This window comes from Equus przewalskii, chromosome 18 (assembly GCF_037783145.1).
Source record: "Equus przewalskii isolate Varuska chromosome 18, EquPr2, whole genome shotgun sequence".
Taxonomy (NCBI): domain Eukaryota; kingdom Metazoa; phylum Chordata; class Mammalia; order Perissodactyla; family Equidae; genus Equus; species Equus przewalskii.
In genome coordinates, this window is record NC_091848.1 from 36,868,749 (window position 1) to 36,891,339 (window position 22,591).

Here is a 22,591-nt window from a genome sequence, read left to right on the forward strand (position 1 = left end):
CCCAGAAGCATGTGAGGCCGTGCTGGGGGGAGAGACGCTGGTTACCTCTTACTATTGTTCCTCTGTTTGGCTGGTGTTTTGGGGAGCTGAATTGGCTCCTTTAAAGCTCCTTTCAGGTGAATGATCCTTTCTTGAATCACCTCTCGTATGTTCTTGATCCATTCCTGCTTGGTTTCTATGTTGGAGGCCTGAAGTGCCACAGGGAGAAAGAGTGAGAACCCCTTCTGCCTTTCACCCCGCCAAAACAGTTCTCAAGCCTCCTCTTGCAGGCTGAATCCACTATTTTCAAGGATACCAAAGGCTTGAGGAGTCTATTTCTCATTTTATACTTATGACTCTTCAATCCCAGGGACATGCTTCTCTAACTCCTAGAACACACCTATGACCTCAAGATTCAATGGAGACTTGTTCAGGAGTGATTTTCAAAGTATTTAATAAGCTGTCAGGCACTGACTAATGCTGATATCCGCCCCGGGGCTGGAGCAGTGTTTGGAGGTCCCCACTGGGTCAGGGATGAACACATCAGTTACTAGATTCTGGGGAGGTCTGGGAGCAATGGGAAGGGCAGTGAGGGGGCATTTGGAGGCAGTGGCTATTTAGCAACTGGTATGCATAAATGTCAGGACATTCAGCACCTCATATTGGCTACATAGGCTTGTACGGACTGAAAGCCACTCCTGAGTTTTTAGCCTGGTAAACCTGTTAATTGAAAGCATTGCTACCATTCCTGAACATCCCGTTTGACTTTGTGGAGTTTTTTTCAGGTAATTCTGGCTCACGGCAGGTAGCAGCCATGCTAGGAATTCAGAGTGACCAAGTGTGACTCTTTTGTCAGGGTTGGACCATCTTTTCTTTGGGGATGGACACTTCCCTGATAAGCGAATGACTGGTGGGGGCTCCATCTGCAGGCTGTCTTCTCAGTTAGATTAACACTACTGCAAGCACTGACTCAGTTCCCGGGCTGCCACGCTCTGGAGAGCTGAAATGACTCTTTAAGGTCATCATCTGGTGAAAGGCCCTTTCTTAACACTGGTCTCAATCAGCATCGTTCCCATGCTAGCATGATTTACTAGAGCTTCTAGAAAGTAAGTTCCCAGAGATAGCGTCCATCTCTTATACATAACTATCCCCCACAGCACTGAGCAGAACACCTTATACAGAGGAGGTGTTCAGGAAAAAATGTTGAATGACTGTGGAGCAAATCAAGGTGCGTTTTGTCAAAGGGCCAATCATTGCTCTTGTCACTTGGAGGGGACACATACAGAGAGAACATAGTGAAGGGTCCCGTTGAGGAAAACCAATAGGCTGCTCCCTGCTTCTTCCCCCTATGCTCGTACAAGTGCACGGACTTAGCAGCCCACTGGTCTTCAAGATTTCGAGGCTGCTTTCATGACAGAATTTGCTTCTCAATACCCATGTGATGCCACCTTTCCCAAGATAGGCCCAGTGGCTCAGCAGAGTCTCCAGGGCCCCGCTTTGAGGTGAGATGTGCTCTCATCCCTCCACCCACCTCCACTACCCCACCCCTGCTCCTGTGCCCAGCAGAGAGCAGTACTTACTTTCAGCACTGTTTTATTGTCTGAGGACGGGGTGCGCCCGGACCACAAGGCGAATTTGCAGGGATCGCCTTCCACGTGCTCGGTCACACCCAGCTCTGAGGTCTGTAGACAGGAAATGCCTGTGAGAGGCGGGGAAGGGGAGGGCAGTGGGGAAACTTAGGGCTGGGGTGGGAAGGGAAGGCAACAAAGAGGAGAGGACCGAGGAGGGGCTCTGTCAATCAAACTTCAACAGACTAGAGATTCTGTTCATCTACCCAGGATGAAAGGACTTACAGGCACGTGCCTGGTTAGCAGGTAGCAGGGAGGGAAGGTGAAGAGGGAAGTGCTAAAAGCAAACAGGAAGAAGAACTGTGAACTCTAAAATGCAGAAGGGGAGTTGAGGGGGCGCGCTTTCCAATAGGAGGCCCTTTCATTTGTCCAGGATGGTTTTGGGGTGGCGTCAGGGGCAGAGAGGAGCTGAGTGTTCAAGACCCTTCCTGCCCAAGGGCGCCATGAAAACAGGGAGTCTTGTCTTACCCCACCGACCCCACCTACCAGTAGCTTGTTCTTGTAAACATATTTTGTGTGTCCTGAAGAGTCTTTGATCTCCTTGCTAAAAACCAAGGAGATCTCAAAGAGGAACAAGTGCCGTTCCCGCCCCTTCCGGATCAGCGACTTCGGGTCCCACACTTGAAAGGCATCCTGGAGAATCAGCTCCCCCTGCACGTCCAGGTTCTCATCAAACCCTGAAAAACAACCATGTCCACCCTGTGGGGTTTCTCCACGCCACATTCGGGGCACCATGTTCTGCTCCCTGCTCAGAGAAAGGCTTCCCACTGGGAGCCCTCAGCTACCACAGCGCTTTTCTCTCCTGACTGATTCCTGAGACTCCTGGACACTTGAGTGGACAGCTCCACGGAACTGTAAGCAGATCCCCTTCCCACGCCAGGTGTCCTATACATAACCAGTACTAGTGGAATCTCCTGCCAAGGTCCTATGCAACTTCCCCCAGCCTCACCGTTAGCTGGGGACCTCCTGCAAGGGCAGACTCTTATCTCCTTCTTCCTCCACAGCTCCCCGCTGTCTCTGACTCGGCTTGACGTGGGGCTGAGGACAAATACTGTCTGATTGAGTGTCCTTGACTCTACTTTATTTGTCGTGGCTTTCTTTCTTATATTCCACTCCTAGGATTCTTCCCTTTGATTGCTCCTGTACGGTGTGGTGCACAAGCCTTCAACAGCTTATAGTTATACCACTTTAAATCTGTAACAGAGGTTCTGAAACTTTAGCATGCCTAAGACTCACTTGCAGAACTTGTAAAAACATAGATTCCTGCCCACCCCTCAACCCCCAAGAGACTGGGATTCAGGAGGCGTGGGGTGGAGCCCACAATTTTGCACTCAGATAAGCTCCCAGGTGCTGTTGCTGCTGGTCCAGAGACCATGCTTGGAGCAGCTGGATCTGGAATACAGGTCAGGGACAGGCTGGAGCAGAAGGGAACTTACAGAGGAGGATACCCAGGGGTGGGCGTAGGGGTACAAACAGAAAAGAAAGCAGTAGAGAAACTGTGACAACAGGAACACCTTCAGATGGTCAGTCCTCAGTCTGGAGAAGGTAATTAGGTCCTTGCATGAAGAATTGGGGCTTCTTGTGCTAAGGGTGGCCCAGGAAGTACTGAGACTGGCCACGTCCTTTAGATGGGAGTGGGGTGGGAAGGGGACGTGATGGGGGGAGATGGAGCCCAGAAGAGAAAAAACAGCCCACAGATTCATGTTTACAATAGAGTACGCTTATCTCCCTTAACACCTGTTTGCCAGCCCAGACTGGGATGTTGAGTCTTAACTCATCTAACAACTTCCACTCAATACCGCTGCTCTGCTCATCTGTTTTGCAGTGTTAAGAGCACTTTTTTGGAGTCTCATGCCACTGGATTTCTGGGTCCCAAGAATATGGTTCCAGTAAACATAATGTGCTTGGGTGGAGTCCTACCAGGTTTATTTGGCTGGATTTCTCAGTGCTAGGAAGGGCATAAGAGTGGTTACACACCAACGTGAGTGTACTTAATGCCACTGAACAGTATGCTTAAAAATGGTTAGAATGGTGAACTTTAAGTTATGTATATTTTACCACAATAAAAAAAAAAGAAAGGCACAAGGCTGAAGACATTGTGTGTGTGCATGCATGTGTGCGCATGTGTGTGTACAGGATTTCTACTTATTCTGATGACAAATGCAATGCAAATACTGTGCAGATGAACAGGACTGCTGTGGGTCAGGGCTGTAGCACATTTATAGTAAGGATGATGGCCTGTCTTAGACCACCTCACAGGCAGCAAACTGTCCACTACCAGAAATGGCTTAGGCCTGGTCCTACCTGGAGGCGATGTTAGCTGAGCTGGCCCCTGTGGAGCTCCTCTCACACCTCCGAAGACCTATGCAACAACTTGGCATTTCTCCTCTCCTCCAGCATTGCCCCTTGCTTGACGTCATGCCACTTCCCTCCCACAAGCTCCCTGGTCTTAGGAAAGAAGGAGGCTCCCCCAGGGAGGCTGGGAGGACAGCTACCTTCCAGCATGCTGACGTGCATGGCATCATTGGCTTTCTTTGGGACACTGAGCATCACCTCCAGGCCATCCTTGAGCTCCCCTTTCCCTTCTTCACAGCAAGTTAAGAGTTCCTAGGAAAAAAGTCCAGACACAATTAGAACCATTTCCCCAGCTTCCCCACCCTCCCACACCTAACCCATCAAGGCAATTATACACCAGCTTCACTCTCTTATAATGGCTCCCTCTAAACTATAAAGAAAGTGGGTGGGGTGGGAGGTTATCTTCCAAGAATTCAGCCTCTATTTTTTTTTTTTCCCCAGACTGAGCTTCCTCAGCTCAAACTAACTCAGTTCAACCCAACTTCCAAGTGGCTGGCACTCGAAGTCAGCAAGGAGGGCATTTTCTGTCACTCGACTGCCCTCCTGGAGAAGGGAATGCCCCTGTCAAAGCACGTGAACAGAAATGCAGCACTGTGGAGTCATCAAGGGGAGACACAGGGTCTGCAAAGACGCGCAGCACTCTTAGGTCACTCACTGCACATCTATTGCTAGCAACACTTTTTTTTTTTTTTTTGAGGAAGATTAGCCCTGAGCTAAAATCTGCCACCAATCCTCCTTTTTTTGCTGAGGCAGGTTGGCCCTGAGCTAACATCTGTGCCTGTCTTCCTCTGCTTTATATGTGGGATGCTTGCCACAGCATGGCTTGATAAGTGGTGCGTAGGTACGCACCCAGGATCTGAGCCCACGAACCCTGGGCCGCCGAAGCGGAAGGTAGCACCACTTTGATTTATGTGCCTCTACTGCCTGAATGCTGACTTCCGCCATGCTGGGAGCAACCTGGGGTTACAGATATTATAGTTTTACAGCATTTCAGAAGTATAAAAGATTTTTTAGATCATATGGATCAGGAGTTCCTAACCTGGGGCCCACAGTGGGATTCTGGACTAGTCCTTTCATTGTCAGATGAGGAAACTGTGAATAAGAGTTATTCAGATTTCCCCAGGTTATAGAATTCACTGGAGGCCATGCAGGGGGCTTGAATCCAGGTCTTTTGGATCGGGGTCTAGTACTCCATCCATCATGCCAGTCCTGTCTCCCCCATGTCCTCCACCACACTGAGACTTCCCAGAGCATGCTCTCTCTTTTACTTCCTCATTGGAGACAAGACCACCTCCATAAAAGATACATAGTATCTGGGTGATGGAGAAAAGATAATTTCTAACTAGCTTAGGAATCATAAAGACCATTTACAATGATTTTGCCCAAACCAGAGGTATGCTGACTTTCATTTTTTCTATCAGGGTTATTTTATCTTGCTATCTTTGTCACTGTGTGGGGAAGGGAGGAATGTGGGATGATGGATGGATGGGAATTCACTTCCAGGAAAGAAAGAAATTGACCAGATCAAACCTTGTAAACACATTAATGACAGACCCCTTGTCAAATAAACTAATGGCACTTGCTAGCAGGGGAATCCTTATCTACAGAACACTTTTAGTAGGATATATCTGGCCTGTCTAGGACTTCTTATGATAAACCAGCCTGGAATCTGTGGCTTTAGGGTGTTTCCTCCCTGGAAAGTATCACATAAGCAACTATCTAAGTAAAAAGTGAGGGGGCCAGCGCTGTGGCTGAGTGGTTAAGTTCATGCACTCTGCTTTGGCGGCCGAGGGTTTTGCCAGTTCGAATCCTGGGCACGGACATGGCACCACTCATCAAGCCATGCTGAGGCGGCATCCCACATGCCACAACTAGAAGGACCCACAACTAAAAGAAACCACACAACTATGTACTGGGGGGCTTTGGGAGAAAAATGAAAAAAATAAAAAAAATAAAATCTTTAAAAAAAGTGAGGACATTTCATGACCAAAATGGATCTCTTCCGGGTAAGTGGTACGATGCAACACACATCATTTAGATGACCTTGTATGTTAATCTGGGCCACAGCACATCCTGAGGCTGCAAGGAAGGTCTTGGAACTGTTGGTGGTCCTGGACTTCTCTCTGTTTTACCTCTGCCTTGGGATTATTTGTATCCTTGACATTGTTAGTAAAGCTTATACTTGGTAAGATATCTGATTAGTGAGCATCTGATATGAAAATCCAATCCTTTGGGTTATCTTGGATACACTCCCATACAAAGAAGGGAGCTTTGCATGTCTAAAGAAGAGGTGAACTGTCCAGAGCACATGTTTGGGAGGTGGAAGTGACCGGTCCTCAGCTCTGCTTGGTTCCAGTCAGTATGATGGCTTCGTTGTTCAGAAGTTGCACTTACTTCTGCCAACCTATAGTTCTCTGACTCTCCCCACCCCTTTCCTAATTTTAACCCTGCCAACCTTGTTCTCACACATCATCAAAGGAACTCTTGAAGCAGAAACATAAGAGAGAAATAAGAAATATGCTTCAGTTTGCAACAGAAAACACCAATTTGTTTAACCCCCTCAAAGCAATTTGTCAAGTCCATCAATCTACCAGCAAAGCCAATAAGTTCTCCTTGGATCCTGGCTACAGTTTATGATAAGGAGAAGGCTCCACACTTAATTCAGACCCCAAAGGACAGCTGCAGCTGATTTACACAGAGAATATTGAACACTCTGACATACAGTTTTTACTTTCATGCAACACCTCCACTGAGGAACCCCAGAGGGGACTGATAATTAAATATCAATTTATTTGGTGTAAAACTGACTTTAATGAGAAAATAAATCCTGTATTATTTATTTATAGTAAAAGCTCAGCAAAACTATTTTCCTTTTACTCAGCAGGCACTCTGCCACCAGCACATTTAAAAGAGGCCAAAATTATCTTGTCTTTTTTTCCAATAATTTTACAACTTCCCCACAATCAAATTCACACTACTTCATTTTTTCCCTTCTCAGTTACCTGCACAGTCACCTGTTCCTAAACATCCAATTACAGAGTGAAGGCCCAGAGCCCACCCTCCCATCCGTATAAGCAAAACGCAGGGCAGCCTATCCGTTCTCCACTTTCCTCCCTTGTCTGTGTCACACCCATAACCCCAGGAACCTCAGCCTTATGGAATCGACAGGGAGAGGTGAGAAGCTCTATTTCCCTTAGAACTGCATCTTACTTGATTTAAGACCCTGATAGTGTGGATGGGCAAGTTGGCCTTTTTTTTTTTTTTTAAATTTACAACCCCATCCATTCCTGAAAAGCCTTTGGAATACTTAAAAAACCACCAAAATAAAATTTAAAAAATCTTCTGTCACAAGAAAAATCGTTTAGAAGGGTCAAGCATTAAGTGGGTTAGGGAAGGAGAAGATAATTACACACAGAAATCTGGGCTGAGGAGAAAGTATAGTCATGTGACACATAACAACATTTTGGTCAATGACAAACCGCAGACATGACGGCGATTCCATAAAATTAGAACCATACAGCCTAGGTGTGTAGTAGGCTACACCATATAGGTTTGTGTAAGTACACCCTTTGATGTTCACATGGAGAAACTGCCTAAAGACACATTTCTCAGAAAATGTCCCCATCATTAAGCGATGTATGCCTGTCCTGCAACTAACCACGGAACTCAACGCTAACTGTCTGATAGACAAAGGCACAAAGAAGGACCTCAAGCTCTTCTCATTTAAAGGTAGAAAGCACATCCAGTTTTCAGGCGGAAAACCCCAGGCCCTATTCTGAGATCTTTTCAAAATTTCTGTTAGTCTTTCATAAGAAACTTAAAAAAACAAAGAGGATGACATCTTCAAAACCGGTGCTGCCAAAACAGCTGCGATGTTCTGCACACTGTTATTTCTCACACCAATCCTGGATAAAGGCCCAGGGCACGAGGCCTCGGGGTCATTCTCTAAGGACGTCTGCAGGGTTGGATGACTTGAGTGCCTGGAAGCAGAAGCTCATAGTCTCTTCTTGGAGACGAGGAAGGAGGTTTGAAGGAGGAGGATGAAGGGAGAGGATGGCGCAGGGCTCTGCCCTGACCCAGAGCGGGTAGGAGAGGGTCAAGGCACGGGCCCACTGCTGTCCCCTCTCTTCTCATCGTAGAACCACAAGCACTAAGCCAGGGAGACCCCATGGGCCAGACCCACGGGCATGCTCCAGCGTGACTAGAAACCTAGATTTGAAACCAGACTGGTTTTCATGTTTAGTGAACCTAGAATGTACGAGATTCTGCAAGCGTCTCTAAACGGAAGCTGAATTTCATCTGATTTTCTCTGAAACTATACTACTTATAACATGCCTCTCACTATCCTTTTATACTTTGCATTTGAGGAGCGACCAGCAAAATATTCAAACTTAGGGAAAATTCCACTCTTACACCTTAAGAATTAATATAGACAGGGGTTATATAACTGCCTCGGTCAATTTCCCAGGCTTTCTGGGGAAATGTCATATTTTCAGACTGTCAGTGTATCTTTCTCTGAAAAGAAATCCGCCCAAATTACATATTTTACGTAATTTGATTATTTGACTTTTAAAGAAAGGATTTTGGAGAAAATCCAAATCTCTTGGTTGGCTCCAGAAGAATCCCTAACATATGGGATCCTACAGACACAAGAGTATCATGGCGTTTTAATGTGTACACTTTGATTATTTTCTCTCAAAAACCTCAGTCTTGACAAATGCAGAGATCAAGGCAATGGTAGGTGCTGCCCTGGGCCTCTACTGCCCATGCAGACTGGCAGTGCCCCTAAGACCTTGACCTCTGATCCTGTCAGAAGCAGGGGCCACTGGGAGGAATCTGCCCCAGGAGGGAAGAACAGGGGAGGCTCTGAGTACCAGCCAGTGCCTGGGGTGGCAGTCACTAAAAGTTGAGCTGTGGTAGGGTGTGAAAATAGTCACAACTGGTTCCTGCTCCCATTTCTCCTCTTTCCCCCAACAAATAAGCAATCTGGAATTTCACGGGTTAGGACATGCAGTCTGGAGGCAGCCATGCAGTGTGGGCTCATCTCTGAAGTTCTGCTTGAGGTGGAGGAAAGGTCTTCAGGTGGAAATTTGCCCATCCTTGGGCAAAACTGGGGCTCCCTGGCCTTGCTCAGTAGTGTCATAGGGGGGGTTCCATTGAGGGGAGGAGAGGTACCTTCAGGAGCAGTTGGTACTTGGTGATCCTCTGGACAGGCTTAATTAGGTAGGAAGAGATGGAGTTGGCCAGACCGTGCCGCTGCTGGATCTCCTACAGGGATGAAAACGGGCACCATTAGACACCGAGGGGATGTGCAGGTGTGTGTTCTGGGAGGAGGCAGGTGGGGCAAGATGGGAGGAGAAATGAAAAAGGGCAGACAATTATGAGAAACTGTTCTTCGACGGGGAGAGGGGATTAGAAAGAGAAACAAGAGAGAGCAAGATGCATATATAAATAGAAAAAAAGGAGAGATGGTGAAAGGGGATAAGTTTTAGGAAAGGAAAGCTTTAGGAAAGGAAAGCAGATGTGTGAAGCAGAAATGGAAATTAAGAAATAGAGAAAGATGAAAGTAGGAAAAGGGAGTGGGGACATAAGCAACAGACAGAAGGGGGAAGGAGAGGTGAAGAAGTGGAAGTGAAAGGAAATAAACCCAGAATGGAGGAAATAAAAGGGGGATGAAGGGAAGATGGGGATAATGGAAGGCAGAGCGCAAGGCTCTTATTTCTATTCTGATGGCGCCTGAGCCTCCGCCTGCCCGCAGTCTCCTTAGAATAGCACGGGACTTCTCTCTTGTACTATCTCTCCTCTCTTCAAATGCAAGACATCCCAACTTTGAACCACCACTTCATTCTTTATAACTTTCCATTGTGATCAACGGTACCTCTTTCATTCTTCAGATCTTGTGAGCTGGAAACCATGGAATCATTTTTAGTTGTTTTTCTTCTTTTATCCCTGGTGACAAGCCTTTCCTCTCCATGTTCACCAGCATCATCCACCTCATTCAGCCCCAGGCTAAGACCATGACCTCCAGCCGCTGTTTGTGGCTCTAGTCTCTTCTTTCAGTCCATTCTCTATCCTACTCTGAAAATGGTCTTCCATTCCCCGAGGTCTAGGTGTTATGAAGTTTAGAGAAGGGTACCTTTTAGTCCCTTGCCTCAAGTACCTTATATTCTAGCCAGCTGAGAATACTGACACACATAAAATAGAGAGCACAAAGGACAAGAGAAGGTTATTGCCTCTCATTGGTTATTGCCAGCGAGAACAGAGGGGAATCACTGGATGCAGGAGTGGCCGTCAATGGTTTAGTAGCAGTAACGCCTTCAGCTGAGACTTAGAGGATAGGAAGGGGGTGGTGAAGTGGAAAGCTGGAGCAATGGCAGTCTATAAAGGGGAAACATATAAAACAAAATACACAGGCTGATATAATCAGTGTGTATTTAGATGATAATGAGAACCATGCCTGAGGGTGTGGGGCTGTTTTTTGCGGTGATGAAAACATGTTAAAATTGACTGTGGGTATAGGTGCACACGTCTGAAAATACACTAAAACCACTGAATCGTACTCTTTAAACATATGTATAATCTATATCTATATCTATATCTGTAACTCCAGGTGTATAACATAGGGGCTTTTGCCCTGAGCTAGGATTAGTGAGAATAAAGCCTTGGGAGGAGCACAAGAAACATGTTAAAGTTGGACAAGATAGGACTTGCTCTGTGGCCATGGAGGAGGGTAAAGAAGAGGGAATAATGAGAAAATTATTCCATTTCCCACCAACTTGCACAGAAAGTAGCAATTTCCTTGCTCATCTGCCTCTTCCCTAACAGTGTGCCATTAAAGCAGGACTTGCTCAAGGAGGACGGGCAAAACAGCTGGCGGCTTGACTTTCTTTGGGCAAACGAACATTGTGAGTTATCTGGGAGCTTTGGCAAAAGAGCCAGGCTGTAATGCACCTCAGACACTCTTGCCTGGCTGGCAAGACACCCAGCCCTGGGGAGGCCGCATGTGGAGCATCGAGGCAGGGGCTGCCTCCAGCGGCTGGGTCACCCAAGCCACACTGAGTAATCAACTCGGCATCAGACACCACAGCCTCGCAGTTCTTACATTTACAGCAAAATATTCTAGATCATGTGAATGTGTGGGCCTATCTGGGACTTCAATTTTCTGTGTTTTCTATGACAATGGATAATAAGAGACTGCCTTTATTGAGGGTTTCTTTCTTTTACAGAATGAAGGGCTAGAGCGGGTTGTTTCCCAGGGCAGAGCTCAGGGAAACCCTTCTGATGGAATGGAAAAAAGCTAGAAGATGATGCTTTCTGGAAAGCTGTGGGAACAGTGAGGAGAATTTACTGCTCTTCCTGCCCACCCCCAGGCCAAGCTCCAGGAACTCCTACTGGACTGGGTTTCTGGCTTCCACTGGCCTTCCCAATTAACGTGGAGACTCATCACGCTCTATGTTGGAAGTGGGGCATAGGGTGGGATATTTGGGTTATATCTGACTTATCAAAGCCTAGAAATTGGCTAGAAGAAGGGATGCGAGGAATATAGGACTAAAGGAAAATACAGTTTGGCACCCGACACTGTGATGCGTACAAAAATGAACCAGGCAAACCATCAGTCCAAGACTTGAGGGGCTCACGGGTTGGGGGAGGTGTGTCTAACAGAAAGGTACATTGTTAACCTGCCAAGAGGCAAATCCGTACAAATGCTATAACAGAGATACAAAGTATAATGCACACTGGAGAAAGGGAAGAATTCATACAGGAAGCAATACTTGCCCTTTAAAGGATAGGAAGAAGTCTGAAGAGTGACTGTGTGCGGTTGTATGTGTGTGCATGCGTGCATGGTGGGCACAATCCATCTTAGGCAGAGAGAGCAGTGCGAGCAAAGACAAGAAAGCAGGAGTCTGAGGCATGCTCAGAGCACAGGACATGCATGTTTGGACAAATGCTAAGTGGAAGACAAGGCACAATGCATTTAAAACTTCAGAAAGACCCTCTGGATACTGTTGATGAATAATTAACCAGAAACATCTTAAGAGAAATACATTATTAAGCAAAAATAATAGTGGTATAGAGCATCCAATAAATTCTGATACCAAGTTAGAGTAGTATTTTTCTTGAATTTTCTGTGTTATCAAATCTAACCTCAGAAATTCCAGTTTGGGACACTTAGGATCATTTTCATATTAATGCTACATTTTTTAAAAGTCATGTATGTTTTTTCTCATCTGGATTTCTCCCATTCAAGCATTGTTCCTTCACTGAGCAACAAGACACTTGTAGAATCATTTCTGTTATGGCAGTGTCAGGCTAGAAAGATGCTCAGACAAGGTTTATTTTGTAAACTTGAGTATGGGAACCATGTTTAAATGTCTTCCCTATGGCGCCTTGCACACTATCTTGAATGCAGCAGACAGCCAAATATTTATGGAAAGAATGAAAGCAGGTAGGCAGAAAGATAGATTGATGGACATTAAAAAGTTCCGAATTTCAAGTTTCTGTCACTTCTGACTACCAGAATGGCCATCACTGCTACAGTCTGTCTCCCACTGAAATTCCTTCTATTCCCTCATTTCTTCTCTCCCTCTTGCTCATCCCTTGCATCTTGCAGTGGCCCACTTGATTCTCTTCACTTTACAGCCAACAGGTCACTCTCTGGGGACACAGAGTTACACCCTCATTCGCCGACAGTACTGGAGACTCATTCAAAACCAAAGCACCTGACGAGGCACGTCGGCCCTGACTCTTCTCCCGGCTTTCTTACAGCACAAGTGCTCAAGCCGGCTGCACGTCACTCTCACCTGGAAACTGTTAAAACTCTCAACGCCCAGGCCAGATCCAGGCCAAGTATATAAGAAGCTCAGGGGTGGGACCCAGGAATCAATATTTTTCCAAGCTCCCCAGGTGATTCCAACGTGTAGCCAAGGTTGACACAAATGCATTAGAGCTGTGATTCTCAAACTTGAGTGGGCACCAGAGTCCCCTGGAGGGCTTCTTAAAACTCAGATTGTTGGGCTCCACCTTTAGAGATTCTGAATCAACAGATCTGGAGGGGAGGGGGTCCAAAAACATTCATTTCTAACAAGTTCTCAGGTGATGCTGATGTGGCTGGTCTGAGGACCACACTTTGAGAGAGCTGTATATGAGGTAGAAGTGAAACAGCTTAATCAACACCTGCATCATAGTAAGCCTCCTCTAAACATGAGGTTTACGGCGAGCTAGGTTTGGTGTTGAGGCATGGAGACAAACACGCCTCATCCAAAATCACGGCACTTGAGATGGGATGGGGAAAAAACAAAAGACAAACACGGCTTTTGTTTTTCTCCAAGATTTATCCATGAGACATGAGGTTTAGAGTGACCAGTAAAGAAAAATGAGGAAGAAAGGATAATTTAAAAATCACTTATTCCAAAGTAGAGAAGCATTTCCACCTGCTCCTCAAGGGCTCAAGAACGGAAAATCAGAGCTTACATCAAAGAAGGTGCCCGCATGCTCCAGGATCAGCTGGTTGGAATCAGGCTTGTTTTTACAGTAGGTGACATACATCTGAAATTTGTCTGCCTAAAAAGAACAAAGACGATAATAGATAAGCATCCTTTACTTGCTCCTTCTGTCCTGAAGGCGCAGAGAGGGCTGCACAGTAAGCCCACGGATGTTGGTGCCTGGATTATCTGTGCCGAATGCTCTGGGATCATCTGACCCAGGCTCCCCTAAGAGCTTTCTGGAGGCTTCCCTCCTGTCAGCAGGTGGGGAAAGCTTGCTGAAAGCAAGCTCATTCTAACACCAGTCTGTGCTAGAAAGACTTAGAAAAACCAATTCACATATCATAATGTATTCTGAAGTTGGACAGAATTTATTTAAAGATCGTTCCCCTGTTTTGGACTACCTACAATTGGGCTTCCCATCTTGAAAAATGACAGTATTTCAAAAACAAAAATCAGAGAAGGAAAATGAAGTACGGTCTCAGAGGTGGGCCTGCTTGTTCTCCAAATGTCTCCACTGGGGGAGTTTGTAGGGCATGTCAAGCGACCATGGCATCATCCCCAACTTCCCAGAAGCAATGACGGAGGCAATGGAGAGCAGGATGACCCTGCAGGGCAGGACCTGAGCAATGATTCCTAACTGGGTTGTTACTTCAAGTCAAGAAGCTTATGGCTTGGCAGCAACTCATTTCCTATTTCTCTCGGGACCCTCTTGGGCAGTCCTACACACCCTATCCACTGGGAAAGCTGTGTGTATTTTGGCTACCAAGCACTTTTCCTGTTCTTGAAATGCTGCCCATCTTGCTGCCTACAGCACATGTGGGATGTCCTCTTCTGAGAGAACTGCCTAGACACGTGTTAATTAGATCAGGTTTCTTTCATCCAGCACTTTTCTAAGTGCTTTACGTATATTAACTCATTTGATCCTCATGAGACCCCTAGGTGGTGAGTGCTATTATTATTACCCCATTTTACAGATGTGAAAACTGTAGCATGGGTTGGTTAAGTGACTTTAAATTCCTACAGTTAGGAAGTGATGGAGCCCTGGCAACCTGACTCCAGGCTTCTTGGTCGTAATCACTGCCTTTCAATACATTACAGACAACTCTTTCTACTCTTTACTCCTGCACTACACTCATACATTAAGAATTATGAGACTTTAGAAAGTCATCTTGGAATAATTCTTAGCAAAAGGTGCATATTTTATGCAATCACCAAAGGTTTTCTGAAACCTAAGAGATGCTGATAATCACATTTATGGTTGGTTGTAAGGCAAATCCACAAATTGTATGAACCAAGATGCAAAAAAAAAAAAAAAAAAAAAATCCCTTCTCTTAATGGTCTATCTTGTTTTTTCTCTACATTGGCTGTGCAAGAGATCATAAATTATTTATCAGTATTAATGTGATCTGTGCATGGGCTCAAGTATTTAGAGGCACAAAATGAGATGGCATCTGGGACTTCCTTAAGAAATGAGAGGATGCCAGGAAGCAAACATCAAGGTTTCATGAAAGGAAAGCGACTCAGGTCTTGAGTTGTGGGAATGGCTGTGATATTTATTACACGCCAGCGGACGGTCAACCATCTATCTCATCTGAAATATTTCCACCTATAAAATCTAAAACACAACCATAGCCCCTGCCTGTTCCATAGGGCTGTGGAAAGCATAAACTCTCTGAATCGTGAAGACATTTTGAAAAGTAATTAGCCCATTTGGAGTGGAAGTTATGATTAGATAATTATTAAATATTAGAACTCCTGACCCTGGAGAAAGATTTCCATGTTTAGTTGCACTTGGCATCCTAGGTGCACTTCCCTGGAGATATTTGCACTCATATCACGAACCTGAGCTCAGAATAATGTGGAATGGGGATACAAATGGAGACTAACGTTTCTGTTTTTATAATTAGAATCTGGTACATTCAGTCCATTTACTCAGTCCATGACAATAGGACCAAGAGAGAGAATGCCTAGACATTCATCTTGTAGGTCAGAATTGGGATGGATACCCAAGAAGTCTGTTTTTCTCTATTAAGGAGGAAAATAGACGTAAAGGTTAGGTAGCTTCCTAAAGTTCTAATTCCCTAATCCTCATCCTGTGAAAATAACTAGTGGGTGGAGCTAGTATAGCTCCTCTACCAATGGTGGTGGTCCTGTTCCACTCTTCTGATATCTCAATTTTAGAAAGCTCTTAGAGAGCTTAAGATGGAACTTGGGGATGATGTCTAAAAACCTTTCCCAAGGAAGTCTCTGCTCCTCGGGGATGTACTACTTCTCTCAGATCTACTCATGACCCCTCTCTGCAGTCCCTGGTCCTGTGTTACGCTGGCAGTGACACCAATCCTCAGGTCAGGCACCAAATAGCAATGCCATCTGGTGCCACTTGCACTCCTGGAAAGTATGGGACAGCGGGAGAAGAAGGATTTCAGGTCAGTTACCCAGGTAACAAAGCAGTGTCCCACATCCTCAGGCAGCTGCTCGTACTTCTCCAGCTCTTTGAGGAAGATGCTGCAAGGGGAGAGAAAGGCTGAATTAGACACCTCTGGCCTGCTGACCACCCCCAGAGGGTTACACCGAGGCCAACACAACCCTGTAGACTCTCAGTTAGTTACACGTGGCTTCTCCACTCTCTAAGTGATACGTGGTGAGGTGGAGTTTTAAATACATTTGAAATAACTTCATTAAAATTTATGCTAGTTGGGGGCGGGCCCCGTGGCTGAGTGGTTAAGTTCACCCGCTCTGCTTTGGTGGCCCAGGGTTTCGCTGGTTCGGATCCTGGGCGTGGACATGGCACCGCTCATCAGGCCATGCTGAGGTGGCGTCCCACATGCCACAACTAGAAGGAACCCACAACTAAAATATACAACTACGTACTGAGGGGATTTGGGGAGAAAAAGGAAAATTAAAATCTTAAAAAAAAACCTGTTAATTGATTGAATTACATATATATAATTGCCTCTTAAAATAATATTGTTTCCCTCAGGAGCTTACACTTCTCAGGCTGAAAATAATTAAATATTATACTTGTATTAGGCCTTTCATTTTAACAGCAACTATGAATCAAAATTTTTACTCAAGTAACCTGAGCACATTGTGACATTAAAATATAAATAGGTAGATACCAAAAAGAACAAAATAAACATCACCTACAATCCCAGAGATAAAGTGGAAAAATTTTAAATACTACACTGACTTCTTTCTAATTCTTGGCCTTCTTCCACCAGTAGCCAGTCTGTGCTAAAAACTATGAGTTAATGTTTCCTAACGCAGACATCGTTAGGAAAGAAAATTCATAGGGAAAAAGTCACAATATATTTCAAAGCTGAATTGAATTACTACCGAATTATCTTCCATTGTGGATATCCGTGCTATGGCTCCTTTCTGTGTTAACAAATAATAAAGAGTTGACTATACTCACTTCAAATTAATATATTAACCAATTGGTTTGAGCTCAGAGAATATAAACTCAAATAAGCCAGCATCATTGGAATGGAATTTGCTTTGTAAAAATCACACAAAATTTTTCAGATAAAAAATAATTAGCAAGTGATGGGGAAACATACCGATGGAAATGGAAGATGGTGCAATCTTTACAGAGGGCAACTTGCCAAGATCTATCAAAATAAAAAATGGGCTTATCTTTTGCCTCTGCAATTTTAATGCTGGAAAATTTCCTATAGTTGTATCTACACATGTATGTGATGATGTATACACGGGACCATTCATTGTGGCACTGTTTGTAATAGCAAAAGATGGTCTGCAGATGACAAAGTATTTAAGCTATGGCACATCTACGGAACTTAAGATTACATAGTGATAAAAATGACGAAGTTTTCTGTGTTTTCATGAGGAAGATCTCTAGGGCAGGCTGTCAAGTGAAAAACGCAAGGTGTGGAAGAATGTATATAATATGCTGCCTTTTGTCTAAGTAGGGAATATATTTCCTTATCCAACCCAAGAAACTAAAGGTCACAGGGTCTGATTTCAGTTATGCAAGATAAGTTCTGGAGATCTACCCATATGTCTAGTTCCTATAGTTAACAATACTGTCTTGTATACTTAAAATTTGCTAAGAGGGTAGCTCTTATGTTATATTTTTACCACATGAATAATAATAATGGTGATAATAATAACAATAGGAGTAGGAAGAAACTTTGGGAGGTGATGAATATGTCTATGGCCTTGATGGTGGTGATGGTTTCACGGGTGTACACTTATCCCCAACCTCATCAAGCTGGACACATTAAATATGTACAACTTTTTACATGTCAATCATACTTCAATAAAATGGTTTAAAAAAAGTGATGACCATAGGAAACCAGGTGAAGGAACAGGGTGGATGAAGATAGTGGTGGTGGGACTTCTCAATCTATACCTTCTTATTTAATTTTGATTTAAACAATTAATTCAAAAATTAAATCAAAAGTATAAAGCAATTTTGAATTATCCTACTACTTACCTCTAACACTGGAAAAAATAAATTTTATTGATTTGAATTACTCTCCCTGGCTACTACTGTCCAAGCATTCCAGCAGTATCTTATAATTACAATTGGTTATGCATTCTATGTATGTGTTACTTGTGTTTCCCCTATGATATAAAAAGATGTTTTTGCTTTAAATATATATATATATGTACAATTAAAAAATATTTGGCAAGTCATACTTGGAAAGCCAAATGCTAATAACAATGGGAGGATTACAGATGATTTTTTTTCTTTCTGTCCATCTGCATTTTAAACCTTTTGTACAATAAATGAGTATTACTTTAGTAATAAGAAAAAGTCACTTAAAAACACTTTGGGGACTCCTAGCAGTCCCCATTTGATGATAATCATCTTTTCCCTCACGTGTGAATTTTAGAGTATCCTGATCTGAATCAGGGAACGGGAGAAATTATAATGCAGTTTGGGCTTTAGAAATGCAAGTATACAGAATCCATAAGGTATCATATTTACTGCTACTTTCAGAAGAATTGCAGGTAACATACGTGTATTTAATACATCTAAAATAGAAATAGGAAAAAATATTATGTAATGCCATAATTGAGAAGCAAACTTTTTTCAAGGCCAAAAAGGTAACATCTTTTTTTGTTGCAAAGAGAAGTAATTTGGCTCATCACTCTCTCTACTTATATAATATGTAATATAAAGTGAATTTATTTTTAAGATATTATATATTTTCGTTTCTGGAACAGAATTTTAAAAGACATTTACTATGTGGCTCTTTTCCAGGAGGAACAATAATGATGTCCAACATCTTCAGAAGAAGTTCTTCAGGCATTGAGATATTCTTTACCTAGTCATTTCTCACAGTGGCCTTCAATATAAACCTCAGTGAAGACAATGGACATCCAGCCCTGAGCTGTGAGGGGCTGAACAGCGCCTGGGGGTGGGGCTGGAATGGCAAGTTGGGGAAGAAACTGATGAGCTGTTGCAGGACAAGGACTGTGCAAGAAAATGAACCGCTTTAAAGAAAGGAGGACCCAGGAGGGAGAGAGAACTTGGAATGAGAGAGAAAGGAGAAAGGGGGACTCTGGAGGCCCGGCACCTAGGATAAATGCTCTCGGCTCGCAGGAAACCTCCACTTCCCCACTCTCAGGACCTCTATCCATCTAAGGATTATTCTTCCCACTCCAGCCCCCTAAACTCTGACTCCCATGGCACCCAGGCCCTTCTCCTTTAAGGGTGATCAAATAAATGGTAAAACAGCCTATGTCAAAAACCCATGGGAGGGTGCTCAGTTTGAAAATTCTCAAGAGATAAAGCATTATAAAATGAATTAAATGCAAAGAATATTATTTGTACAATTAATGCCTTTCTAGAAAATGAAGGTTTTAACAGCAACTGCCACTCGCCCACCCTTCTTCTGACCCCAGGTCTCACTTTCCTTCCCTCCCACAACCAAGCCCAAGTTAAAGACCTAGACTTCACACTTAGTCACAGGTGTGAGGTCTTCCAAAGCTTCATTTTTTTTCATCTTTAAATAACAGCCTCGTGGGCATGTTGTATGGATTTAATAAATCCGCGTGGTAAAGAACCCAACCCCCGGGCCTGGCATACAGTAGGTACTAGGGAAACATTAGTCCTTCAGGATCAGTGGGTCCCAGTCTTCAAGCCCACACTCTCTTTGTCATACATCTCTCACCCTCTTCCCCACTCCTGGACACGTACACCTAGGGAGCTCTCCCCACACATCTGTTGGAAAATCTATAGTAGATTACCTCTCTTAAACCATATCCTGGGAAAATCTTGCCTGGGTGTTATGCAAAAATTGGATTTCAAGGTCACATATCATTTAAGTTTGGGAAATCCTGGGCTAAGCTGGTTTCTTTCCTGCAGGACTTCCAAAATCCCATAATATGATGAGGTACATTATAAATCTCTGAAGTAGCTATAGTGTGCATTGCTTCCCAAACTTCCTCGCGAGTAGAATAGCTGTGGGGGGAGTATCTGACCTTGCTGTTCTTGGAAAAGCCTAGTTAATGACCCACACACTTGGCTGTGCATGGACCTCTGGGGTCAGGATCAGAGCATCTGCATTGTTTAGAAAAGTTCCCTGGGTAATTCTAATGTGTCCAGGCTGTAGATCAACATTTGAAGCCAAACTAGATTCCAGTGTGTTCCCAGTCAGCAGATCCTACATCAACTCTATATGATTTAATTCTTGAATAAAAAAAGCTAAGAATTAAAAAAAAAAAACTACTTAGCTTGTGCTGGGCATATCAATTCATAACTCTGAGTAAGATATTCACTACCATCTCAATGTAATTGTTGAAGGCAAGTGGCAATATTAAACTCTATTTTGCTTTTTAATTTGCAGCTTATGAAGATGACAGATTTTCTGATCAATATCACTCCCCCTACTTCAAATAGACATGATGAGTTTAAATTAAAGCACGAGAGGTCACAACACTCTTCACAAATGATGGAATATTCCACTTCAGCTCTTCCATTGCAACATCTCGGTCCTCACGATTGCAATAATTACATGTAATAAATTGTGGGAGAATGAGCAAAGCAAGTAGTTTAAGTGTTTGTGTGAACGTCTAGCGTTTTTCCAGGCATGAATAAAACTTTTAAAGAAATGTCAGGATCAAAGCAATGTCATTACTCTATTAAATTATTATGATGCAATATGTTCTGAGGTTCTTTATGAGCAAGATGCTTCCCTCTGGCTTTGTACTGAATCCCGGGAAAGGAAACCTCTAGCATTTATTGTTAGAAAAACTTTTTGGGGTTTGTCATCAAGAACAGAGGAAACAGCACGGTTTCAAAGAGGTCCTGAGTCATTTTGATTTTGTTATTCTCTCCAAAGGTAAATTTGGGCTATCGTCTCCCTGCTTCTGGAGAAGTGTATCCTGAACCAATGGGCTCACCACGTGGTCCAGCAGACAGACCGTGACATCAAGGGTGCAGTCTGCATCTAAAGGGGAATATATTTGATGACCGTGTGTGTGTGCTCTCATGCATGTCCACCTGTTGGAATACCAGAGGTGGTGAGACGGGGAATGAAGGCAGGGCTGTGGCAAGAGGGAAAGAGCAACAATGAGGAGGATATGCAAATGAATTAAGCTGGAGGTAGGGTGGGGAGAAAGGCATCAGGCTCACTTATTGGCAGGAAGTCCAGGACACTGCCTTCTTTTTTCTTTTTTTTTTTTTTTTGGGAGAAAGATTGGCCCTGAGCTAACATTTGTTGTCAATCTTCCTCTTTTCGCTTGAGGAAAATTGTGGCTGAGCTAACATCTGTGCCAATCCTCCTCTATTTCATGTGGGATGCCGCCACAGCGTGGCTTGATGAGCAGTGCTAGGTCCATGCCCACAATCCAAACCTGTGAAGCCCTGGGCTGCTGAAGCGGAGCGCACGAACTTAACCACTACGCCACTGGGCCTGATCCCAGGACACTGCCTTCTTATTTAAGCAGGGCTGGCTTACTGCTGTCACACAAGTAGAGCTGGAGATTGTTTCTAAAGAATCCATTAGTGACTAGACAGGTTTGGAGCTTAGAATGTAAGAGGCTCTAGACTGCAGGGCCTAGGACAGCTGGTGAGCATACTGGGAGCTAGGAAACTAACAGACAGTCACACGCACTCCAAGGAAGGTGCGGGATTACTGGTGGAAGCATTTCAGCAGTCTGGGCCCCCAGGCTGAGCCATGAGAGTCACCCGGCTCTGCCCCTTCCTCCTGCACCAGGAGCTTCAGCCTTGGTCAGAGATGAAGGGAAAAGTGTGCAGAGCTGGACCCCTGCTCAGCTCATTCCTCACCCTCAGCACATTCCTCATCCTCATGCAGCACTTTATCTTGCCGCACTGCTCCCTGTTGAATAGGTTTTGTTAACATTTCCTAATTTTGTTTACCTTGTGTGGTCAGATGAATCAAAAAGTATTTGCATAGATATATAGTAAGTTTAATGTTAAAATAAAATATAAAAAAATGAGTCTTGCATTTAATGTTATTCATATCCAATAATGTGCTGCTTAGCAACTGGGCATGGATGCTAAGCAGTTGGTGTGTACAAGTTAGATTAACATTACTTTGACACATTGAAATAAATGTTTAGACTTTGCCTTGCTATGGGTATTCACCAATATCTATAACTAGCACCAATGTCAACAGCTTACTGAAAAAACAAACAACAATAAAACCACAGTTAAATCTTTATAGGGCCCTTCTGACAGGTTGTGTAAGGCCTGCAGCTGTCCCTTAGAGGGTAGGTTTAGGGTCCAAGAAAAATCACAACAGGTCTTCCCTGTACTCTTCCCTTGACATTTGAATATTAAGAAAAGGACAGTGTGGTGGAATAGGCAGTTATGAAGACCTGGATTCTTTGGCTGTGCTACTAATTGGTTTGGGCGGGTCACAAACCTTTGTAAGCTCTGATTTCTATAAAACATGGGAGTAGAATAGAACTAGATTATCTAGAAAGGTTTTTATATTTTATAATTCTATGATTTTCTGTAAATGGGATGAAACTAATACCAAAGGTATTTGGAGGGGGGAAGAAGCATAGAAAGCATATAATTTGCGTATTTTCAGCAAGGGGTCTGGGGGTTGGGTAGGTGCAGGAGAGGCACAGGAGGAGACAGCATCAGCAGCCTGGCCGCGTGGCCCTGTGCTGGGGCGGGGGGCTGCATATCATTTTTGTCAC

The 22,591-nt window shown here is 44.1% G+C and overlaps 1 protein-coding gene across 43 annotated transcripts in view; it reads right to left on the reverse strand.

Annotated features, from left to right (window-relative positions):
- Nucleotides 1-22,591, reverse strand: part of KALRN (kalirin RhoGEF kinase) — a 635,442-nt gene that overhangs the window by 211,866 nt on the left and 400,985 nt on the right. For all 43 annotated transcript variants that reach the window (XM_070583665.1, XM_070583666.1, XM_070583679.1 and 40 more), the window contains 7 exons: nucleotides 15,883-15,952; nucleotides 13,434-13,523; nucleotides 9,138-9,230; nucleotides 4,103-4,214; nucleotides 2,094-2,284; nucleotides 1,560-1,661; nucleotides 46-188 (listed from right to left, as the gene is read on the reverse strand). In XM_070583665.1, the coding sequence (XP_070439766.1) occupies nucleotides 46-188; nucleotides 1,560-1,661; nucleotides 2,094-2,284; nucleotides 4,103-4,214; nucleotides 9,138-9,230; nucleotides 13,434-13,523; nucleotides 15,883-15,952 (801 nt within the window). The remainder of the gene's footprint in view (nucleotides 1-45; nucleotides 189-1,559; nucleotides 1,662-2,093; nucleotides 2,285-4,102; nucleotides 4,215-9,137; nucleotides 9,231-13,433; nucleotides 13,524-15,882; nucleotides 15,953-22,591) is intronic.